The following is a 22,978-nucleotide window of genomic DNA, read 5'->3' on the forward strand; positions in this document are numbered from 1 at the left end:
TTCCCCTTCGCTTCCCCCATTTTTTTCATTTTTTTTTGTATTTTTTATTTTTATTTTTTCCGTTTCCCCCTTGCTTCCTAGGTCGCTTCCGGTTCGCTTCCTAGGTCGCTTCCGAGATGATTCCCGATTCGCTCCTAAGTGGTTCCACGCTTCCCGCTTCCAAAAATTTTGAAAGTGCCTCGCTTCCCGCTCCCACTTCATCAACTGGCAACCATGGTTTATATTCCCTCAACTGGCAACCATGGTTTATATTCCCTTGTTTTTTAGTTCTTGTTGTTTGCACCGATTTTGATGGATTTTTTACATGCTCTTTGTGGCATTTATACCAACCACTATACTTGGTATATGCCCCTTCTAACTGCTTCTCAACCACAGTCTACTGAATCAATGTAGATCAATGGTTGCAAATCATCAGGCCATCATGGTCATTGGCAAATTTCCGAAATACGGGTGGCCCATCACACTATCAACAGAGAAACACTCTGCTCTATTTGGTATGCTCATCTTTAGATTTAGCGATTGACTGCCTTGATCTTTTTGGTATTGGGGCATCTTCATGATTGAGTTTTCATGGTAAATACTAAAGGCTTAATCTCTGTTAGATTCAAAAGAATTCAGCCTTTCTACACGCTACAACATTCTGTTCAAGTGCACTCTTTTGCTGGGCGTACTCCTGGCACACATGCTTCTTGGCTGCTTTCTTTCGTGTCAATTGATTTTTATTAGAGATTGGTTGTTTTTACTAGCCTTTATGATTGATTTAGGACCTAAGGTTATTTGATTTTTTGGTATAATATATGATTTTGTTATATTTTTTTAATAAATTAAAAAAAAACTTGACTCGTCCAAGTCACTGAGTTCCAAACGGGCGATTCGATACCGAGTTCTGAGAAAGCCAACCATGTCTTAGACAATGATTAAAATACAGCTAGGTTAATAGTATAATAGTGGTGGTCTGTAAAAGAGTGACAATCCTTATGACAGTATTGGGTTGATAATAATGGTGTATGTAGAGTATGCTGATCATGATGAGATATTTGACAGTGAAATAAAGGTTGATGGGCAAGATGGGGAAGGAAATGTAATGATGTCAAGAGCTGATTGCATTTAGGCCTAGGGAATTTATGTTTTACACACATTTATTTTTTTATTTATATGAATTTAAACAAATTTATTACATCAGTATCCTTAGTTTCTTTTCAATGTTAAAAAAAGTAAAGGTTCACTTATATGATGTTTCTTTTTGCCTAAATTTTCTTTGTTGTTTTTAGTGACTTGAGATTTATTGGAGCCTATAAACTGGCAAAAAAATTTAGATGGTATTGTAAGTTGCAATCTTGTGTTTTTCACCATTTTTTTTAACTTGCAGAGAAAATTTTGCAAGAAGCCCTCTTAATTCTATGATGGATATTTGTCGTCTGGTGCCTATTTTCTTCCTGGTGTATTAAATTGTCATTATCTTTCTTTTTATTTGCTGTTTGTGCATGTGTTAATCAAGCAACCATTTTGTAATTGCTTTTAATGCTCAGGTTTCTAAGCGTGCACACACAGATACAGAATCATTTGGTCAGCAACAACCATACAAGGTTGCACGCAAAGGCTATGAATTTAGCACGAAAGGCTTTTCTTGTTCAGAGGATGGACTGATCCAGAATGAATTTAAACCAGAATTTAGTTCAGTTGAAGCAAACACTTCATCAGGCTTTGCGGATGCAGCAAATAATCATCTTGAGACTTATTGGCATTGGGATGATGATGATGGGGGAGTGGTCTTGGATGTGCAAGCGCTTCTCTCTGAGTTTGGGGATTTTAGTGACCTGTTTCAACATGATGTTCTTCCTTTTGGTGAGGTAATATCTCTATTTATGGGAAAATGGTTAAATTGACTGGTCAAATGACGTGTGGGACTGTTTTCTGTTTGTTCTTATATAATCATATCATTGTAGCCACTGGATAGTCCTTGTCTTGGTAATGTAAGTTCAGATGAGAAACTTTACATTTTCCTCTTGTGGATCTACTATTGGTAGTATTTTTTTGCTTTAAGAAATACATATTGGATATCTGGCTTTGTCCTCCATGCTTTCGCCGGTTCTTTGTTGTGGTGTAATATTCTCTGATGCAGCTTGTCATTATGTGAATACAAGTACAGACAGCTTGTTGCTTACAATCATGTGTCTACATGCATACTCAAACACATGCATATTGTTTCTTTACCTGGTTTTGGTTACCCTGCTATGCCATGAAATACCATGGTCTGTCTACCTTGTCTCTCGATCACATTCTTGCAGTCATTCCAGTGTTTTAGGATATAGGCACGCATGCCACCAAGACTTATGAGGAATATTCTCTTTTACCCAATCATATATTGAAATGCTGTTGAGCTGTGGGTACTGGCTTATGCTACAGTGTACCTATACAGGTCATGGGTCGTGAGTCTGTAATGAAATAGTCCACGAAAGGTTAGAGTCCACAAGGCCATCCTAACAGCTAGCTAGGACTAATGACAAAAATGCCCATAAGCACAATACAAAATACAAAAAAGAAAAAAGAAAAACAACAAAAACATTGCATATTAATCCTGATTGAATTTCTCTTTCCTGTTATTGCATGCTACATCTTGGTCATATCAAGTGCCTTGTTATTTAAAATTATTAGTAGGTGAGCTCAATCCATTATACAGTCTCACATTACATTGAAGAGCATGATTACATTAGTCTGACACAGACATGTTTAACTAAAAATGACTGCCTAACATTAACATGTTAAATATCAGGATCTTTTAGGTACAGCTTCGTGGATAAAAACATTTAATAAGAGGATGACTTCAATTAACAATTCCTTATCAGTGGCCAGATTCTAAGTTGTTGGTTGCCAAATTTGGTTTAATGAATTTCCTGTTTATCTTGCTAAATGTGCTGAGGTTTAACTGTTTGAGTGAGGGACCCATGTCTGTCATTTGGTGCTTTTGTTTAGGTAGTGACACCGTTTTCTTTGATGATTGGAATTCTTAATGAGTTTTTGAGACTAGCAAAATGGTTCTCATAATTGACCTTTGATTTTATGCACTGTTTCTTGTACAGCCCCCAACTGCTGCAGAATCAGAGGCGCTTATGTTTTCATTAGGTGATGGTGGAGATATGATAGGTAGTCCTGCTACAAGTGGCTTGGACGTATCAGATCAAGTTCTTTTACCTGTTATAGATCTTTCATCATTTGAAGGCTTGAATCAGACACCTCCATCTCTTAAGGAGACCAACAGCAGAAACCAGGAATCCTTAAGGGATGCCACATCATCAGCCGTAGGGTGCTATCCTTCATTATCAACAACTGGAGAGTTTGACCATTTATCCAAATCTGAAGCCATGATGATATTTGCTCCAGAATATACTGCCATTGAAACCTATGAAACTGATCGTTCTTCTTCAATCTTTAGAAATCCATATGTTCCTGTAACTAGAAAGGCGGAGACGTCACCATCGACCTCTTGTGTGTATGCATATGGTGCAGCGCCACCACCTCCACATGTAGACACTTCAGACGATCTAGTTGATGTATCTGGAAAACTAAGAGAGGCTCCACCTAGGCGCGATTCAAGTTCCGTTGAAATAACAAGACACTATAACCATGTTCAGAGTGGGAATAAAAAATCTGACAGAAAATTATCTTCTCACAATAATAATATGGTACCATACAAGTCTGAGGGAAACTTCTCATCATCTGATTTCAAGTCCTCAAATGCTAGCTTATCTCTTTTGAAAGGAGGGAATTTTATAGATGCAGGAAGCTGGATTTTCTCTTTAAAGAGTTTGATGGCCACTGAAATTGAATGTGCAATGCTTCAGGCTTCCATGTGCAGGACAAGGCATATGTTGTTATCTTTCAGTAACCTAGCCCCTCTCAGTGTGAACAAGTTAGCATCAGGTTCAATCTTGGATCGGGCCCCAAGGGAAGCAACTGCCCTTCTAGGAAAGGTATCAAACAGATTTGAGCCAAAGATGATGGAGGCAATACCAGTAAGAATAGCTGGTGATATTGATGGAGGAGTGCTTGATGGGAACCATTCTGCCCCTATTGGTGTCTGGCGACCTGTGGGAGTTCCTAAGGGGATAAAGCCATCAATTGCACCTAATAATGATGTTATATCTGCCTCACATGGTGCTTTTGAGGAAGACAGTTTAATTTCAAATGGGCAAAGGAAACAGATTAAAGTGCTGATTGACGCATTGGGCTTGCTAGTACAACAATCGACTTCTTTTGTTGATCTGGCACTTGATACTGATTGTGGAGATGGTCTCTATGGTTGGCTTGCATTTCAGGAGCAGAGAAGACGTGGATTTTCTTGTGGTCCATATATGGTTCATGCAGGATGTGGAGGACTTTTATCTTCATGCCATTCACTGGACATTGCTGGAGTGGTGCTGCCTGATCCTCTTGCTGCTGATGTTAGTGTTTACATGCTTTTTGTTTAATTTTATTCCTTTGAAGTCAACAAAAACAAAAACTAACCTTTAGATCATGTTTAGCATGTTCTATTTATTATTTTTATGTGTTAAAGTTGACTCCAACATGATTTTTCATACCATTTTTTTAACCAACCTTATCTTCATGAATTGTGAGCCTTTGATCTTTTACTCTCTCAAAAATCAAATTTTATGGTGTATTAAACATGAGGAAACACCCACATGGTAAATAAGCAATGTTAAACAGATCTGTGCAGTCAGATCTTATGTTTGGTGGCTAAATCCATACAAACAAGAATGTGTTCCACTGTAGGGTATCATGGTACCGAACCACCATACATTTTCTCATATATATATATACACACACACACACTTAAAGACAGATGGGGGCCATAATACAAAACATTGACCCAATTATATCTTTTTTTAATGACATGCAATGCATTTTGCTATACATGCCATTTACAAATTTGTTTTAGACTTTCTTATTGAGGGAAAGATGCCCCCATCATGAGAGAGAGAGAGAGAGAGAGAGAGAGAGAGAGAGAGAGAGAGAGAGAGAGAGAGAGAGAGAGAGAGAGAGAGAGAGAGAGAGGGGCAATTCTATGGGGGACACGGGAGAGAGTTAGTTTAGAAAGTTAACTATTTGTAGATATTAAATTATCAAAATATAGAGAGACATGAAAATATACCAATTATTAAAAAAATCAGTAAAATTTTACATAACTTTCAAGTTTAAGAGTGTGTGTATAACTGTATGTGAGTGTTATGTGCATGTATGTGTCCCGTTCATAAGAACGAGCCGTTATACACACACACTAGAAAATATAGTGTCCCATCCATATGGATGGGTTCTAGATAAATAAGGTTTATGTTAAAATTTCTATTATGACAAATAACCAAGATATAATAATAAATACATTTAAAATAAAATAATATTTTTATTAAAAACATGTGAATGAAAAAATATTAAAGAAATAAATACCTTTTTGTGGCACACTTGTTTACCCATCGATCTAGCGAGAGAAAGAAACAAAAAGAGTGAAAATTAATTTTAAAATATTTCATTACCAAAATAGAGCCCTTCTATCTTGATCCAAGCTTTCTCATGCATTGAAGATTAGTTGTGCTCTTGTGGTATGCAAAAGTTTAATCTGTATTTGATAGGAATCATAGGAGATTGGCCTGCAGACACAACAATTTGCCCTCTAACCCAAATTAAACGTGGAAAAAAGTGAAAAAATTACATGCGTGAGCTACGAAATCAGTTTGTATGTCACACAATGTATGTTTAGGAAAATGATCAGTTTTTAAAATCATACTGATGCATGAAGTGTAAATGCAATTGTTGTGCGTGTGCCAATACGGAAAAGAGGAGCGGATGAATATGGGTAAGCGAGAGAATGACAATGGTTATGAAATGGAATAGTGAAAAGATTTTTAGTGAGAGAGGTGTTTTTTAAGGAAAAAGATTAATGGCGAGGTTAAATGGTAACAATTCAATTTTTCCTTATAAGGTAGAGAGTGCTTATCCATTTGAACAATGCATCGTAAATGTTATTCAATTTCTTTAAAATTTACAGAAGTACCACATAAGTAACTCTCTTTTTTTTAAAGAAGAAAATATACAAATGCCCAAACAAAATTCTAGTTACATTCTCAAAACACACGGCATAAATGTCTCTTAAAAAAAGTAATGAAGAGTCAAAATTTTGGCACACATTACCCCTGCTTTTGCTTTTATAATATATTATATATATGTATGTATAATGGAGTGTATATTTTCTCTTGCACATATTCTCTTGAATACCATCAATTAAGACTGCAGATAGTGTGCCCATCCTGTAGAATGACATTCATTGTGATTCTGTTAGTATTGGACACACCTTGATTCATTTGAGTACCAACGGAGATTTATCTTTTCTCTATACCCTGACAGGTTGTTATTTTTGTTCAGTCTAGATCATCATTTTTTGTCTCTTTGAAAATTTACATTCAAATGACTTGGTTCCTTACCACCGCGAGGGTGGCCTGCCTGGCCAGCGGGGTGGTTGTGAAGGTGTTGAGTTGAAGACCCCGGATCAAACTTCGCTGGCTCACCGATGTGTCCGTATCTTTCAGAGGTGGGCCATGTAAGGCAGGGCGGTCGTGGGACCCCACCCGGGGTTTTCCTTGGTTTTGGCAAGGATTCCTCGTCATAAAAAAAGGGCTTGGTTTCTTTCTATCTCATAAATTTCTTCTTATGTATTTTTTTAATACCTATGTTGGACCTTGTAATTACTAATAATTTGAACTTCTGATTGAGATAGCTTGATTAAAGTTTTTAAATTTCTTACTATAATATGAGATATTTTATTTTGGTGATAATGGTATTTGGGTGAGGTCAAAAGTACAATTACCCAGTGTCTCTAGCATTCAACATGTCAAATTGTTTTGTGATTCTCTGACTAGTGTTACAGCAATGAATACCCTCAAATTGCAATTGGCTTTACAGGTTTTTGTGCATGGCTTGGTCACTGGCCTGAGAGAGTTTTCAAACAGGTTCCAGCCATTATAAAAAAATTGAAGCTGGAAAAGATGTATATTTTGCTTTTAATTTGTTAATTCTTATGTCAATAAATTGCAGAATACATGAACTCATCATCATACTTGCAATTCCTATATCTGGTTGGACTAGAATATTCTTATTATTTTTGTAGATTAGAAATTTGAATGTATGCAAGATCGTGTTTAAGAAAACGGGCTTTACCTGGTGCAAATAATGCTATGTGGTTTATCTTAATGCTCTTACTATAGTAAATTAACTTGACAAAAAATTCACCACTTGGTGGGTTGTTGGATGTCAGACACGAGTTCTTAGATACCTGGAGACCCCAGAATGCTGGGGATCTATCTGTGACTTGAGTTGCTCAAAATGGCGAACCTGTGACCTGACCTACCCAATCTGTGTGTCCTGGGGTTGCAGTCTAAAGTGGACATGTAAGCAACCATGGTTCAAACTGTAGTTATTGGGATTTAATTCTTTGTTTATATTATGTATTTTTGTTTTCATATTGTTTTCTAATTTTGGTTGTGAATTGTGAAATATGTATACCATTATCTTCTGTTTGTTTGCTGTGTTCTTAAGTATCGTCATTTCCATCTGGTGCAGAAACCCCTGATGTTGGTGGAAATAGCATTATTGCAACATCTTTTGATATTCATGGCAATTGTTATATTCTGCTACTTGTTCTTGAATATGCTGTGCCACTTAAAACATATCTTCTTATATGTAGTAAATGACACTAGCTGTATGATACAATGCATAGTTGCTTATTTAAATTTTTGTTATTTGTTCATGTGTTCTCGAAGCAGGCATACCCATCATCTATGATTAGTTTGCTGCAGACAGACATAAAACTTGCTTTAAAATCTGCATTTAATGATAGAAACACAGACGGTCCATTGTCAGTCAGTGATTGGTGCAAGGGCCACAATCAATCAAGTGATACAGGGATTGTTGGAGATGGATTTTCTGCCGAGTGCGGTATGAGTGAAATTAAGGATTCATCCAGTTCTGTCAACATTGCTCTTGGAGAGCCTATAAGCCCATCCCAGTCTTCAACTACTGGGCCATCAGTTCTCAAAGGTACATATGGTGGCATCGTGTAGATAATGAGTTGTTTGTCAACCACCACAGTAGCATTGTGTGGATAGTGAGTTACTTGGTTCTGTGTTTCAGATGGTGGAAGATTGGATGAATCAAATCAAAGGAGATCAAACCAAGAAACTTGTGGTTCAGAGATAGAGCAGCAAATGTATCATACCCGTTCGAGGTCCACACCCATGGTACTTCCTGTGCCTGCTATACTGCTAGGGTAAGTTGCTTGTTCATTTTCATGTCCTAAGTTTCATATTGAACTTTTTCGTGATCAAAACTGTGGATGCTTATTTATTACATGTGACTTTGATGAATCATTGCGATAGATACCAGGATGATTGGCTCAAGACATCAGCTAATGCAATGCAGCTCTGGGAAAAGGCTCCGTTTGAGCCATATGCTTTGCCAAAGCATGTAAGAATCTTACATAAACACTGATGATTTTTAATATTTTGACCTCTTCTAGTGGTGGTTGTTTTAAATGTGCTACAAAGTCTTGTTCTTTTGTGGTTGTAGGTGAATTACTATGTTGTGTGCCCTGACGTTGATATCCTTACTTCTGCTGCTTCTGACTTTTTTCAACAATTAGGGACCGGTGAGTATGGCAAAATCTTTGGAAACATTTGGTTCTCATGTTTGACTTTGAAGTTCACTGTGCATATTAAGGGAGAGACCATACTATACTGTTTTTCTTGTCTTAAATTTAGCTTTGTTGAAAACTATGTCACATGGGTGCGGGTGCGGGTGCGGCACTTTAAAAAACCTTGGGTGCGGCAGGGGTAAAAATGTATGTATATATATATATATATATATATATATATATATATATATATATATATATATATATATATATATATATATATATATATATATAGGGGGGGGGGGGGGGGGGTCTGGGGGTTCCCCCCGGCGCGGGTCCCGCATCCATGATTGCTCATTACTGATTAGAAGGTTACCAAACATATTTCTAAATGTTGGGTTTTGACTACCTATCATATGGGTGCCAATGAATTCAATGATTTCATAGACTTAGCAGGACTGATAGAGATTGATTATGGGTCTTCCTGTTTTAGTTGGCATAACAAGCAAGTTGGTCCTAACTATCGTGCCAGTAGGATCGATCGCTGCTTCGTTAATGACCATTGGATGTTCAGATCATCCCAACTCTTCCACCTTATGACAAACCACAATACGTAGCGTAAACAGATGAACTGACTTCAGAGGGAGGATGAATCCTATGTGGTGGGAAGAGAGTATTTTTTGAGAGGCCTCAAATTATTTCTTCAAGTTATTTGTCAGGGGCTACACCAATCGTAACCCTTTTAAAGGTTGTCCAAATCCATGGGGTTGGAAGAGGAGGTGGTTAAGGTGGTCTTTATTCTTGATGGAGATAGCACCCCCAGCTTAGATGGGTACCCAGATAGCTTCTTTACTTCATTCTGGTGTATTGTATCTAAAGACATTTCTGAGGCGGTCAAAGATTTCTTTCTCAAAGAGAAGATCATGTCCATGATGAGTTGTGGATCCTGATTCATAGTTTTTGCCCTTGCAGGAAAGGGGGTCCGGGGGCTCCCCCGGCGGGGGGTTATAGGGGGGCAGCGCCCCCCCTCAAGATTTTTTTTTAAAAATTCCGCAGCCCACTTCATAGGGCAATTTTTTTTTTAAAAAAAAAAATCCAAAAACTATACTGAAATGACCCTGGGTGTGGTCAATGTACCCAGGGACGGGTTGACCGCACCCGGTGCCGCACCCGCACCCGCACCCGCATCGAGTCGACGCGGGTGCGGCACCCTGCTAGCTGAATCCCTGTGACTTAGGTTGAAAAGCATTGTTGTATTATATTATGGCTGCTTGTAATAGTCATTTGATGTTTTTGGATAGGCGTTTGTTTTGTTGATATAGAAGTTGCATTTTATTTGTCCATGCGCAGACACATAAAGGCAAGAACTGACACACATGCACATATCTATGCCTGCCTGCTTGCCTGCACAGCTTTATACACTCACAAGCACACAAAATGTGTACCATTTGCACAAACTTATACATGCATGCATGCAAGAACACATCCATGCACATCCACAGATGTGTAAAAATTGTTTGTTCTTTTATGCTCTTGAGGAGGCTAATGTTTAGTTGAACCTTGTGATAGCAAGTATTGCTTGCTTGCAGGCAGTTACTATTCCCTTTGGATACTTACTGTTTCCATTTTACCCTCTCAGTCATCTTTATAGTCCATTTTTCCTCTAAATCCTTTTTTTTTTGGAGAACTGATTCCAATTACGTTGGGTCTATGTCACAGGGATTCGGCTAGCAGGGTGCCGCACCCGCGTCGACGCGGGTGCGGGTGCGGGTGCGGGTGCGGCACCGGGTGCGGTCAACCCGATCCTGGGTGCGTTGACCGCACCCAGGATCATTTAGGTCCATTTTTTTTTGGATTTTTAAAAAAAAAAAAATTGCCCTATGAAATGGGCTGCGGATTTTTTAAAAAAAAAAAAATCTGCTGGCAGCAGTCCTTTTTCGTAAAGGATTTTCTCTCTCCATAATAAATGATAATGATGGTGGTAGCCTTGCTGATCCTTCTTTTTCGTAAAGGATTTTCTCTCTCCATAATAAATGATAATGATGGTGGTAGCCTTGCTGGCTATTAGTATTCACTGTTCTCTTGATGAGATAGGTGCGCTATGCAGCTGTATATAAAATAAAATTTGAAAAAACCCGCGTCGGGTTAGTATTCACTGTTCTCCTGACGAGATGGGTGCGCTATGCAGCTGTATATAAAATGAAATTTGAAAAAACCCGCTTCGGGGGAACCCCGGACCCCCTTATATATATATACATACATTTTTGCCCCTGCCGCACCCCCGCACCCGGGTTTTTTGGAAGTGCCGAATCCCTGCACCCGCACCCGCGCCCATGTGACATAGCGTTGGGTATATGTTGGATAAATTCACTTTGCTTATTTCTGTAATACTAAGACATTTTCTCATCTGCTGAAATAAGTTTGTCTATTGGGTCTGCATGCATATCATTCACTATTTCCATTCTACTCTTGTAGTCATCCTTAATGGTCTACTTTTCTTCTCAAGCTTTTTAAGAACTTAACTCCAGTTAGTTTGGATGTATGTTTTACATTTGTGTAAGTATGACCAGTTAGTTTCGATTGAATATTTTTGCAGTTTATGAGTCTTGCAAACTGGGAAGTCATGCACCTCAAACAGTAGGAAGTCAAATGGGTTTGGCTTCTGGGAATTGGTCATCTTCTGGTTTTGTTCTTGTTGACTGCCCCCAATCAGTCACAAAAGCAGGGAGTAATTTGTCACTGTTGAATTCTGTGAATGAATATGTAATGTCTGTAACAAGAGATTGGGATTTGGATGGCTATTGCAAGTCCTTGTGTAAGGTCCTCAAGGCTATTCGACTAGGTCCAAGTTCAACCAGTCCCAAAGAAGGCACGGGTGCACATTGTACGGTAAGTGTTAATATTTATGACAGCTTCAGTATTTTACATGATTCTATTTTCTAGTTTTGTCTAAAATTTTTGATTTCTCCTGAGCTTGTGCATGCATGCTTGGCCAGACTACTTTCTGAAAGGATGGTCCATATTATTTGTGAATTTATGCTCAATATACAGTATTGTTACTACTATTCATTTGTTTCTAAAAGCAGGCTGTGTAATTTTCCTAAGATTGGATCTTCTGCTGAACTGTCAATGCTTTCTGTGCTGGTTTTAGTAACGTGACATGCTGTGTTAAATCTCAAGTGGTATGTGCATCGCTTGTCTTATATGTAAACCAGCTTCCTCAAATCTCCAAATTTTATCAAATACCACAGTTTCAAATGTAGAGTCGTTAAATTCTTACTATTGGTGCATCATCTCCTTAAAAAAAATCTGTGCTTCATCTCCTGATAGTTATACAGTGCGTTCAATAGATTGGAATGATCAGTGCCTTTTTGCCCTATCTCCACAAGGGGCACTCTTCTGTTTGTATTCAGTTCATTGCCATTCTGAGTTATTCAGTAGGTCCCTTGTGCACCATAAAGAAGTTTGAAAACACTGTACCTCTTCTCTGAGCATTCAATGGCAATCATTCTGCATGTTGGCTTGTGGCAAATTGATTGGGCTGGTAGGCATAGATAGGTAAGGCTTTCCCATAAAAGTACATTAGTTATGTTCCATTGCCTTTCAATTTTGGACATTTTATTTCTAAGATGTGTGTTCTCATATGCTGAATCATTTGACACAGTTCAGGTTAAGTCCATAGAGTGCGCAAATGATATGTTTTCTGATAATTTCTTTTCTCCAAATCATTGCTATTTTGCGATATCGCTCCAATTTATGCTACTTATGAGCATCTGATGTGATAAACTTGGTTCGTTCAGTCATTAGATAAAGGTGAAGATGTTGAGTATCGAATCCCTTTGACAGTAACTATGTAGAACATGTATTAAGGTCTTTGTTCAACAAGATGCAAGTAGTGGACTTATAGTATACTAATCTTAAAAAGTCAAACCTAGGTCATTTGTGAAAGTCAAAAAAAGGTTATAATTGTCTAAGAATTATAAGGGATGGCTATTCTAAGTCTTTTAAAAGTCGACTTAGGCCTTATGTGTGTTAAAATATGTATATATATATGTTATCATATATATATATACTTATTGTTTGTGTATTTACACATATATATATTTCTTTATGTAATAAGTGAAACCCACTAGGGGTATTTTGGTCATTACACAATGTAATTAGTGGAGTTCCTAGAGGGTACTTTAGGGTTTTCCTTTTTAATGTATTTTATTCTTTTTCTCAAAGGCATTATAGTCCTTATAATGCCCTTGGAATAGAGCTGTTCTAGCTGTTTAGAGCACTTTCCAATGGCACTTCTTTGCTTCCTTTTGTGTATAAATAAGGGGTGTAACCCCTCTTGTATGTTAAGCTTGTTCACAAGCATTCTCTTACTAATATTCCTATATTTTTTACTTGTGTTTTAGCCCTCTAAGGGGCTTTTGTGGTTGTGCGCATGTATTGACCCATAAGTGGTCCTCATTGTGTATGTTGTGTTCTTGTATGCCCATAAGAGACACCCATTTGTACTTTATTGTATTTTCATTATATGGTATTAGAGCATTGGTGCTCTTGGGTTGTATCTCATACGTGAGGATCAAGAGGATCGTGAAGAGCGGTGAAGCTTTGGTTCGTTGCCTCAGGAAGCATGCCATCAAAAATTTTCAACACATTTCTTGCCTTTCTCTTCTCTTATTTTCTGTCTATCTTTTTTTATCTTTCTTTACTGTTTCTTTTCTTGGTATAATGGCCGAAAAAGAAGCAATTACGGTTGTTCCCATCGAATTTGATGGGAAAAACTATAATATGTGGGCCACCACCGTAAAAAAATCTTAGTTGGCAAAATCTATTTGTGAGGAAGATGGTGAAATCAAAGAAGAAACTCTTAAAGACAAAGAGAGAGAAAACTCTCTTAGACTACAAGAAAGCTATTAAAGAATGAAATGTTGGTCATGACAAGGATCTATCCCTATTTATGGGGAGCATGTGTGAAGAACCTTGTAAAAATATATTGGAATTTGAGAGGGCCAATGAAGCGTGGGTTTATATCAAACAAACCTATACCCAACATGATGGTGCCCATAAATGTGACATGCAGGATAAGATTCACAATTGCAAGCAAGGTGAAAAAAGTGTTAGAAAGTAGTATGGTACTTTTAAAAGACTTTGGGACCAAATGGCAAAAAATGGAGCCAATTTGGGATACCATTGATGATGCTTGCCGTAGAGAAAATTAAATTCTTGGTGAGCAATTTTTTCAATTTATGAGAGGACTTAGGCCCGAGTTTGAACATGTTCGACTATCTATCATCCACCGAAACAAAAATTAAGAGGAGCTTCCACCTTTACATAAGATTTTAGCCCAAGTTTGTATGGAAGAAACAGGGTTAAAATCTATGATCGAATCTAGGGAGCACAAAGATAATGTATTGGTGGTTTCTAGACTCGGTGCCAATACTCATCCTTATAGGCCTTCTCGTTTCAACAAAAATAATTGGAAGCCAAGGAACAATGATGAGAGATATGATTGGAAAAATAATAATAGAAAAGAGAATCTTTTGTCATAACTGTGGAGAACTGGGGCACATCAAACCTTTTTTCCCAAAATTCAAAAAGGATGAGAAAATAATATCTACCTTATAAGATTTTTAAGAAGATAAAGATACCAACAACTCCAGTTACAAAAACATGCCTTTGTCTCAACTCGCAAAAGCTCTACAACCGCTCCTCAAAGGCTCATCCTCCTTAACCGGTGCTGCAGTCTCCTCTTCCTCACCTTTCGATAAGATCTCTTGGCTCATAGATTCCTGGACTTCATTTCATATGAGCCTTAATGAAACTATACTCCGACTATAGTATTAATTTGAGTAGATCAAATGTTTTTACTGCGAATGAATCCTCTTGAAATTAAAAGAATTGAAAATTTTATAAATTCTTCAAAATTTTCTATTCCAAAAGTTAGAATTGTGTCAAAACTAAATTTAAATCTTATTTCAGTTTCCCAAATTATTGACCATGGTTGTAGTATTTCCTTCACTTCTCATCGATGTTTTATGCAATATCTTAAGTCCGGCAAGCAGATTGGGGAAGGTCATAGAGAAGGAGACCTCTACTACACGGACCAGTTGAATATTCTCAAAGATACTTTTTGTTTAGATGTACAAAAATTGGATATGTTTTTGTGGCATCACAGATTAGGTCATCCTAGCATCCTTAAATTATCCAATGCATCTCATTTGAAAAACTTTTGTAATAAAAAAATCCAATGTACAAATTGTATTCTTGGGAAAATGAAAGCAATTCCTTATCAAAAGAAAACTTTTTTTTGCTTCTAAACCACTTGAATTAATACATTTGGATGTTTGGGGTCCTGCTCCTATTGCCTCTAAAAGAGGATTTACTTATTATGTAATTTAAGTGGATGATTATTCTCGATTCATGTGAATTTATTTTCTTAGGCAAAAATATGAAGTTTTTGAAACTTTCAAAACTTTTCATAACCTTGTTAGAAATTTGTTTAAAACCAATATTTCTATATTTTGTTTTGATTCAGGGGGAGAATACATGTCAAATGACTTTAAAGATTATTTGAAAAATCATGACATCTTTTATCAACAATCTTGTGCAAACACGCATGAACAAAATGATTTGGCCAAAAGGAAACACATGCATATAATATAAACTACTAGAACATTGCTTATTTCCAAACATATTCCAAAACATTTTTGGGCTGAAGTTGCACTTACTTCGGTATACCTTATAAATGGACTCATCCAAACTTCAAAATATTTCTCCTTACAATAAACTTTATAAAACTACCCCCTACTATTTCAGACTAAGAACTTTTGGATGTAAATTTTTTATTCTTTTTGATAAAATGACAAACTTTCTCCAAGAGTCATTCATTGTGTCTTTCTTGGTTATGGAGAAAGTAAAAAAAGATTTAGATGTTATGATTTTAAGCATGATATACTTTATATATCAAGGAATGTTACCTTTATTGAAAAAGAAAGTTTCTTTGATTTAAAGGTGCCTATTAAAGAAAAAATTGATTACTCCTTTTTGGAATTATCTCTTAAATGTAATGATGAAGTGTTAAACAACAATGTTGTTAATGATGAACCTCAATATGACATCCAGTGTGGTGAGTCCCATGATATTAATGATGAACCTTTATTTATCCAATATAAAAGAACTTATTATCTTCATCCCAATGCCTTAGAACAATATTCTAGCATAGAAAATCCCGAAAAAAACACTCTTAGGAAATAAAAAAGAATACATAGGCCTCTAGATAGGCTTGTATTCTACGAAAACTTTACTCAATATAGAGTTTATCTTGTCAAAATTTTCTCTTACTTTGAACCTTCCTCATACAAACATGCCAAGAATTATCTTGAATGGATGAATGCTATGAATGATGAAATAATAGCTTTAGAAAAGCCCAAAACTTGGGATATAAAAGATCTTCCTCATGAAAAGAAGATGATAGGCTGTAGATAGGTGTTTAAAATTAAAACTAAAAGTGATGAAACTGTAGAGAGACATAAGGCTAGAGTAATAGCCAAGGGTTACTCTCAAGAGTATGGCATAGATTATGATGAAACTTTTGCTCCAATAGCTAGAATGACTTCCATTAGAACCCTTATAGCCGTAGCTGCTATTAGATGTTGGCTTATTTATCAAATGGATGTCAAAAATACCTTCTTCAATGGTGAATTAAACGAAGACATTTATATGGACCCACCACCTGGATATGAGGTTCCTGTTGGAAATGTGCTTTATTTAAGGAAAACCTTGTATGGTTTGAAACAGGGGCCTAAAGCCTGGGATGATTGTTTTAGTTCTGTCATGGTTAAACTTGACTTTACTTTCAGTTATACTTACATTGCTATGTTTATTAAGAGATCTGATGCATGTATTGTTATCCCTCTCTTCTATGTTGATGACATAATCATCACTGATGGAGACAAACAAGGAGTTAGTTTTATTAAAAATGTTTTGAAACGAAGCTTTGAAATTACTGATTTAGGCTTTCGTAGATATTTTTTAGGGATTGAGGTCGTATATTCTTCTCGTGGCTATTTTCTAACTCAATCCAAGTTTGCTTCCGATATCATAGACAGGCCTGACATTACAGATGAGAAAATGGTGGACACTCCAGAAGTAATAAATGCAAAAATGAAGATAGATGATGACACACCGTTGGATGATCCTACTCCTTACTGCCAATATATTGGGTTCCTCACATACTTGACCATTAACAGACTTGATATCTCATATGCAGTCTATACTGCCAATCAATTTCAGCATTCTCTACCACTGTGCACATGAGTGTCGTTATGCATATTATTAAATATTTATAAAATTCTCTTTATAAGGGGATTGTTTTGTCTTCACCCTCCCCACTCGAATTAATTATTTATACTGACTTTGATTAGAGAGGAGATCCTAATGATAGACGCTCAACTAGAGGTTTTTGTGTGTTTGTAAACGACTTATTGGTGTCTTGGAGATGCAAGAAGCATCAGAAGGTGTCGTTGTCGTCCACTGAAGCTGAGTATAGTACCTTGACTACCACAATATCTGAAATCGTGGGGTTGAGAAGATTATTTAAAGACTTGGGGGTGCATATGCTCTCACTCTCAAGGTTATGCTGTGATAATAAAAGCGCCATCTACATAGCCGGCAATCACACATTTCATGAGTGCACAAAACATATTGAAATGGACTGCCATTATGTTCGGGAAGAGTATATGAAGAATACCACCATCCTGCCTTATGTAACATCAAAATTTCAGTTAGCCGACTTCTTTACCTTCTCCCCGGTTTCAATTTTTGTTTGACGAACTTTCGGTGATTACACCGTAAGTTTGAGGGGGAGTGTTAAATTATATATATATATATATATATATATATATATATATATATATATTGTTTGCGTATGTACATATATATACATTAATATGTGTATATCTATGCGTGTGTAATAAGTGAAACCCAAGGGGTATTTTAGTTATTTACACATTATGTAATTAGTGGTGTTCCTAGAGGTATCTTTAGGGTTTTCCTTTTTAATGTATTTTATTCTTTTCCTCAAAGGCATTATAGTCCTTATAATGCCCTTGGAATAGAGCTGTTGTAGTGCGTCCAACAACTATATTTCTAGCTATTGGGAGTACTTCCAAATGACTCTTATGTGCTTCCTTTTGTGTATAAATAGGGGGGTTGTAACCCCTCTTGTATGCTAAGCTTGTTCACAAGCATTCTCTTAGTAATATTCCTATATTTTTTACTTGTGTTTTAGCCCCTAAGTGGCTTTTGTGATTTTGCTCTTGTAGCGACCCATAAGCGGTCTTGATTGTGTTTGTTGTTGTGTTCTTGTATGCCCATAAGAGGCGCGTACTCTTTTTTAATGTATTTTATTTAGGGTATCTTTAGGGTTTTCCTTTTTAATGTATTTTATTCTTTTCCTCAAAGGCATTATAGTCCTTATAATGCCCTTGGAATAGAGCTGTTGTAGTGCATCCAACAACTATATTTCTAGCTATTGGGAGTACTTCCAAATGACTCTTATGTGCTTCCTTTTGTGTATAAATAAGGGGGATGTAACCCCTCTTGTATGCTAAGCTTGTTCACAAGCATTCTCTTAGTAATATTCCTATATTTTTTACTTGTGTTTTAGCCCCTAAGTGGCTTTTGTGATTTTGCTCTTGTAGTGACCCATAAGCGGTCTTGATTGTGTTTGTTGTTGTGTTTTTGTATGCCCATAAGAGGCGCGTACTCTTTCTGTATTTTCATTACAATGTGAAAGTCAATATCATAATCATCCAAAAATGATAGAGGATTACTATTTTAACTTTTAAGTCTTTGTAAAAGTCAAACTTAGGTCACCTGTAAAAGTCAAAACAAAGTCATAATTGTCCATGCATTATAGGGGATGACTAATCTAAGTCTTTTTTAAAAGTCAAACTTGGGTCACCCGTGAAAGTCATGTCCTGGAATTATAGGGAATAACTATTCTAAGTCCTTTGTAAAAGTCACATCTAGGTTATTTGTAAAAGTCAAACTCAAGGTCATAGTTGCCCAAGTATTGTAGGAGAGAGCTATAAATGAGAAAGTAAAATCAATTATTATTGGATATAGGATCCAGATCTGACATATTTTGAATCTATGTATTTTCCAATATGGATTTATCATTTTGGATATGGGTTTATGTTTGGATATATCAATTTGGCTATGGATTTAAAATTCCAATAGGATCTGGCCCAAATACCCAACCAGTTGGGTGGCAAGGTAAGGGGTAGTCATACTAAGTAGAGTACATCACCCTATTAGGTGTCAACATATGAGAGAAAAAAATGATGTGTATGTTAAAATGTACCTATTATATATATATATATATATATTCTGTTTATTACATCAATACCCGATAGGGGTATTTTTGTAATTTCACAGTTTTAGAAAACAACTATTTTTTCCTTTTTGATCAAATGTAATTTTTATTATTTATTTTTTTTATTTCTTTTTTTATTATTTTTGAGGACCAAAAGGGGCTCCAACATAGAAGTCGTTGGAGCCCCCAACGGTCACAAATGTGACCGTTGGGGGCTCCCAACGACTCTATGGGAGCCCCCTTTTGGCTCTCCTTTTGAGGCCCTTTGGCCCTCCTTTTTCCTCCTCCTTCTCTTGTATAAATAGGGGTGATCCCCTTGTGTATTTTCATCTTGGAGAGCTCCTCTCTCTTTTCAATAAGAGGCTTTGTATATTGTTGCCTTCTTAAAGGCTTGTGCTTGTATTGTCTCTTCGTGGACTTGTGATATTTTCTCTTTTATTCATTGTTGTATGTGCTTGTATGCACTCTTTATATTTTCGCAATATCTCATTACATGGTATCAGAGCCACTCGATTCTTGAAGGAAAGGTGTGGTTCGTGTATCTCTTATTTTGGTGGACATCTTCTCACTTCTTGGCAACATCATGGAGACAAAGATTGATCTTTCTTTCAAACTCAATGGAAAGAACTATATGATGTGGGCATCGGCAATGGAGAATAATCTCAAAGGGAAGAAGCTTTGGGGTTATGTCATGGGGACCGTTCCGGAACCGAAGCTTATGCTCACAAAAATGGAAGAAGATCAAGAAAAAGCTCTTGAGGGAGATGCTCGTCTCAAGGCCATTGAAAATCATCAAAAGGAAGTAGAAGATTGGGAAAGCAATCACGCAAAAATCCTTGCGTGGTTTATGAACAATGTGGAGCTTAAGGTATGTGCTAATATAGCTAAATTTCGTCGAGCCAATGAAGCTTGGTCCTTTATGAGGGGTATGTATACCCAAAAGGATCTTGCAAGAGCATACTTCTTGCAAGAAAAAGTTAGAACCACCAAGCAAGGTGATTCTAGCATTCAAGACTACTATAGTGCCCTTAACCCACTATGGGATGAATTGGCTCTTTTAGAGCCAAAGTGGGTTTCTATGGAAGATGTTGATTTAAGACAAAAACAAATGGAACAAGAGCGATTGTTTCAATTTCTTTTTGGGCTACGCCCCGAATTTGAGCAAGTGAGATCCTCACTTCTCCATAGATCTATTTTTCCTCCTATTGAGGATGCTATTGCCGAAATCACTCAAGAGGAGACAAGGCTTGGCATGAGTAAGCATGTTGATGAAGTCCTTGCCGTATCCAAACCGGGTAACAATGTTAGAACCTATAAGCCTCCTCATTTTGGGAAACAAGGGAACTACAATGGAGGAAGAAAAATGATTGTTTGTCATTATTGCAATGAGCCGGGTCACATTAGACCCGTTTGTCCAAAGCTTATGGGAGCCTTCAAGCCTAAAGTAGCCTCTCTTGAAGAAACCACCTCCAAAGAAGATGAAGGCAAAAACAATGACATTAAAGAAACTCTTGGACAAATATCTATGGCTCTCCAACAAATGCTTAAAGTTTCTTCCTCCACATCGGGTGCGGCCATTGCTTCGACATCATCACCCGGTACGTATTCTTGGATCCTTGATTCCGGAGCTTCTTTTCATATGACCCCTCATGAGAATGCACTTAGTGATGTTTGCATCAATTCAAAGGACTCTTGTGTCTCAACGGCCGATGGAACTTTTTTGAAAATTTCAAGTATTGGCTCTTTTAAAGATTCTCAAAATTTTTGTGTTCCAAAAGTAAGAGTTGTTCCCAAATTAAATTTAAACCTTTTTTCGGTTTCTCAAATTGCCGACCATGGATGTGAAATATCTTTCTCATCTAATGGTTGCTTTGTGCAGGATCTCCGGTCCGGGAAGCGGATTGGGCAAGGCCATAGAAAGGGAGACCTCTATTATATGGACCATCTTGATCTCCCTACAAACTTTTTTTGTTCTTATGTCCAAGAAAAAAATATGGAAACTTGGCATAAAAGACTTGGTCATCCAAGTTATTCCAAAATGTATCTCTTTCCTTTTGGAAACAAATTTTGTAAGGAAAAAGAAATTAATTGCAAAGATTGCATTTTTGGAAAAATGAAGTCTATTCCTTTTTCAACTAGATCTTTTTTCTCATCAAGGCCTTTTGAATTGGTGCATTCGGATGTTTGGGGTCCTTCTCCGGTTATGTCTAAAGGGGGTTATTCATATTATGTTACGTTTGTTGATGACTTTACTCGGTATGTTTGGATTTATTTCCTTAGTCATAAGTCGGAAGTATTTACTTTCTTTAAAGATTTTCATAAAAAGGTTCAAAATCAATTTCAAAGTAACATATCTATTTTAAGATCCGATTCCGGTGGTGAATACTTATCTCACGAATTCCAAAACTATTTAAGCCAAAATGGCATTTGTCATCAAAAGTCATGTCCTAGGACTCCTCAACAAAATGGCCTAGCGGAAAGGAAACATAGGCACATTATAGAAACCGCTAGAACATTGCTTGTGTCTAGAAATATTCCAAAATTTTTTTGGGCGGAAGCCGTTCTTACCTCAACCTATCTAATCAATAGAATGCCCTCTTCTAAGTTAAAAAATGCTTCTCCCTATGAGAAACTCTTTAAGTTTTCACCCGATTTTAATCGACTTCGTATTTTTGGTTGCAAATGTTTTGTCCTACTACATAAAAGGGATAAGTTATCTCCCAAAGCAATTGAATGTGTATTTTTTGGATATGGTGAAAATAAAAAAGGGTATAGATGTTATGATTTTAAGAATGATAAACTATATGTTTCAAAAGATGTAACATTTCTCGAAGAAGAAAACGGTTTTGATAAAATAGAAGAGACAAATGAAATTGATTATGTATTCTTATATGATCTTATTGATGACATACAAGAAGATTCTCTTGAAAACATAGATGACACTCACGAGGTATCCCCTCTTGACATAACACTCTCAAATGATAATAATTCAAATACAAATGTTCATGATAGCAATGCCAATATAAATGTTTACTCAAGAAGAAATCAAGAAAAACCTATTAGTGCCCTCGAAAAATACTCTCAAATTTCCGAATCCATTGAGGAACCACAAGTTAGGCATTCTTCTAGAATATCAATACCCCCAAATAGGTTTGTCTCCTATGACTCTTTAACTCCCAACTATCGGGCATGTTTGATAACTCAACACTCTTATTTTGAACCAACTCACTAGAATCAAGCTAAATCTATACCTCATTGGGTTGAAGCAATGCAAGTTGAACTAAATGCTTTAAAAAAGGCCAATACTTGGGAAGTAGTTGATCTACCCTCACACAAAAAACCTATTGGTTGTCGTTGGGTCTTCAAAGTTAAAACTAAAAGCGATGGCTCGTTGGAACGATATAAAGCAAGATTGGTTGCTAAGGGATACTCCCAAGAATATGGTATTGATTACGAAGAAACATTCGCCCCCGTAGCTCGTATGACAAGTGTCAGAACCTTAATAGCTGTCGCATCAACCAAAAAATGGCCTATTTATCAACTTGACGTAAAAAATGCTTTTTTAAATGAAAGTTTAAGTGAAGAAGTTTATATGGATCCACCACCCGGAATAAATATTAAGCAAGGTCAAACACTTCGGCTTTTAAAGGCATTATATGGTCTTAAACAAGCTCCTAAGGCTTGGTATGATCGTTTTAGTGATATCATGATAAAATTAGGATTTCATTCTTGTTATACTGACACTGCTCTTTTTGTTAAAAATGCAGGTTCTAGTATCGTAATTTTGTTGCTTTATGTTGATGATATGATTATCACTGGAAATGATCAAAGTAGTATTATTAATGTTAAAAATATGTTAAAAGATAATTTTGATATGTCTGATTTAGGTTTTCTCAGATATTTTCTTGGAATTGAGGTTGCAT

The 22,978-nt window shown here is 36.6% G+C and overlaps 1 protein-coding gene across 2 annotated transcripts in view; it reads left to right on the forward strand.

The window, feature by feature from the left end:
- Positions 1 to 22,978, forward strand: part of LOC149822016 (mediator of RNA polymerase II transcription subunit 13-like) — a 126,707-nt gene that overhangs the window by 96,997 nt on the left and 6,732 nt on the right. For both annotated transcript variants that reach the window (XM_089980094.1, XM_089980095.1), the window contains 7 exons: positions 1,530 to 1,850; positions 3,081 to 4,442; positions 7,815 to 8,088; positions 8,182 to 8,317; positions 8,427 to 8,514; positions 8,617 to 8,695; positions 11,277 to 11,569. In XM_089980094.1, the coding sequence (XP_089836220.1) occupies positions 1,530 to 1,850; positions 3,081 to 4,442; positions 7,815 to 8,088; positions 8,182 to 8,317; positions 8,427 to 8,514; positions 8,617 to 8,695; positions 11,277 to 11,569 (2,553 nt within the window). The remainder of the gene's footprint in view (positions 1 to 1,529; positions 1,851 to 3,080; positions 4,443 to 7,814; positions 8,089 to 8,181; positions 8,318 to 8,426; positions 8,515 to 8,616; positions 8,696 to 11,276; positions 11,570 to 22,978) is intronic.

Source organism: Nuphar pumila, chromosome 11 (assembly GCF_984573655.1).
Source record: "Nuphar pumila chromosome 11, dmNupPumi1.hap1.1, whole genome shotgun sequence".
Classification (NCBI taxonomy): Eukaryota; Viridiplantae; Streptophyta; class Magnoliopsida; order Nymphaeales; family Nymphaeaceae; genus Nuphar; species Nuphar pumila.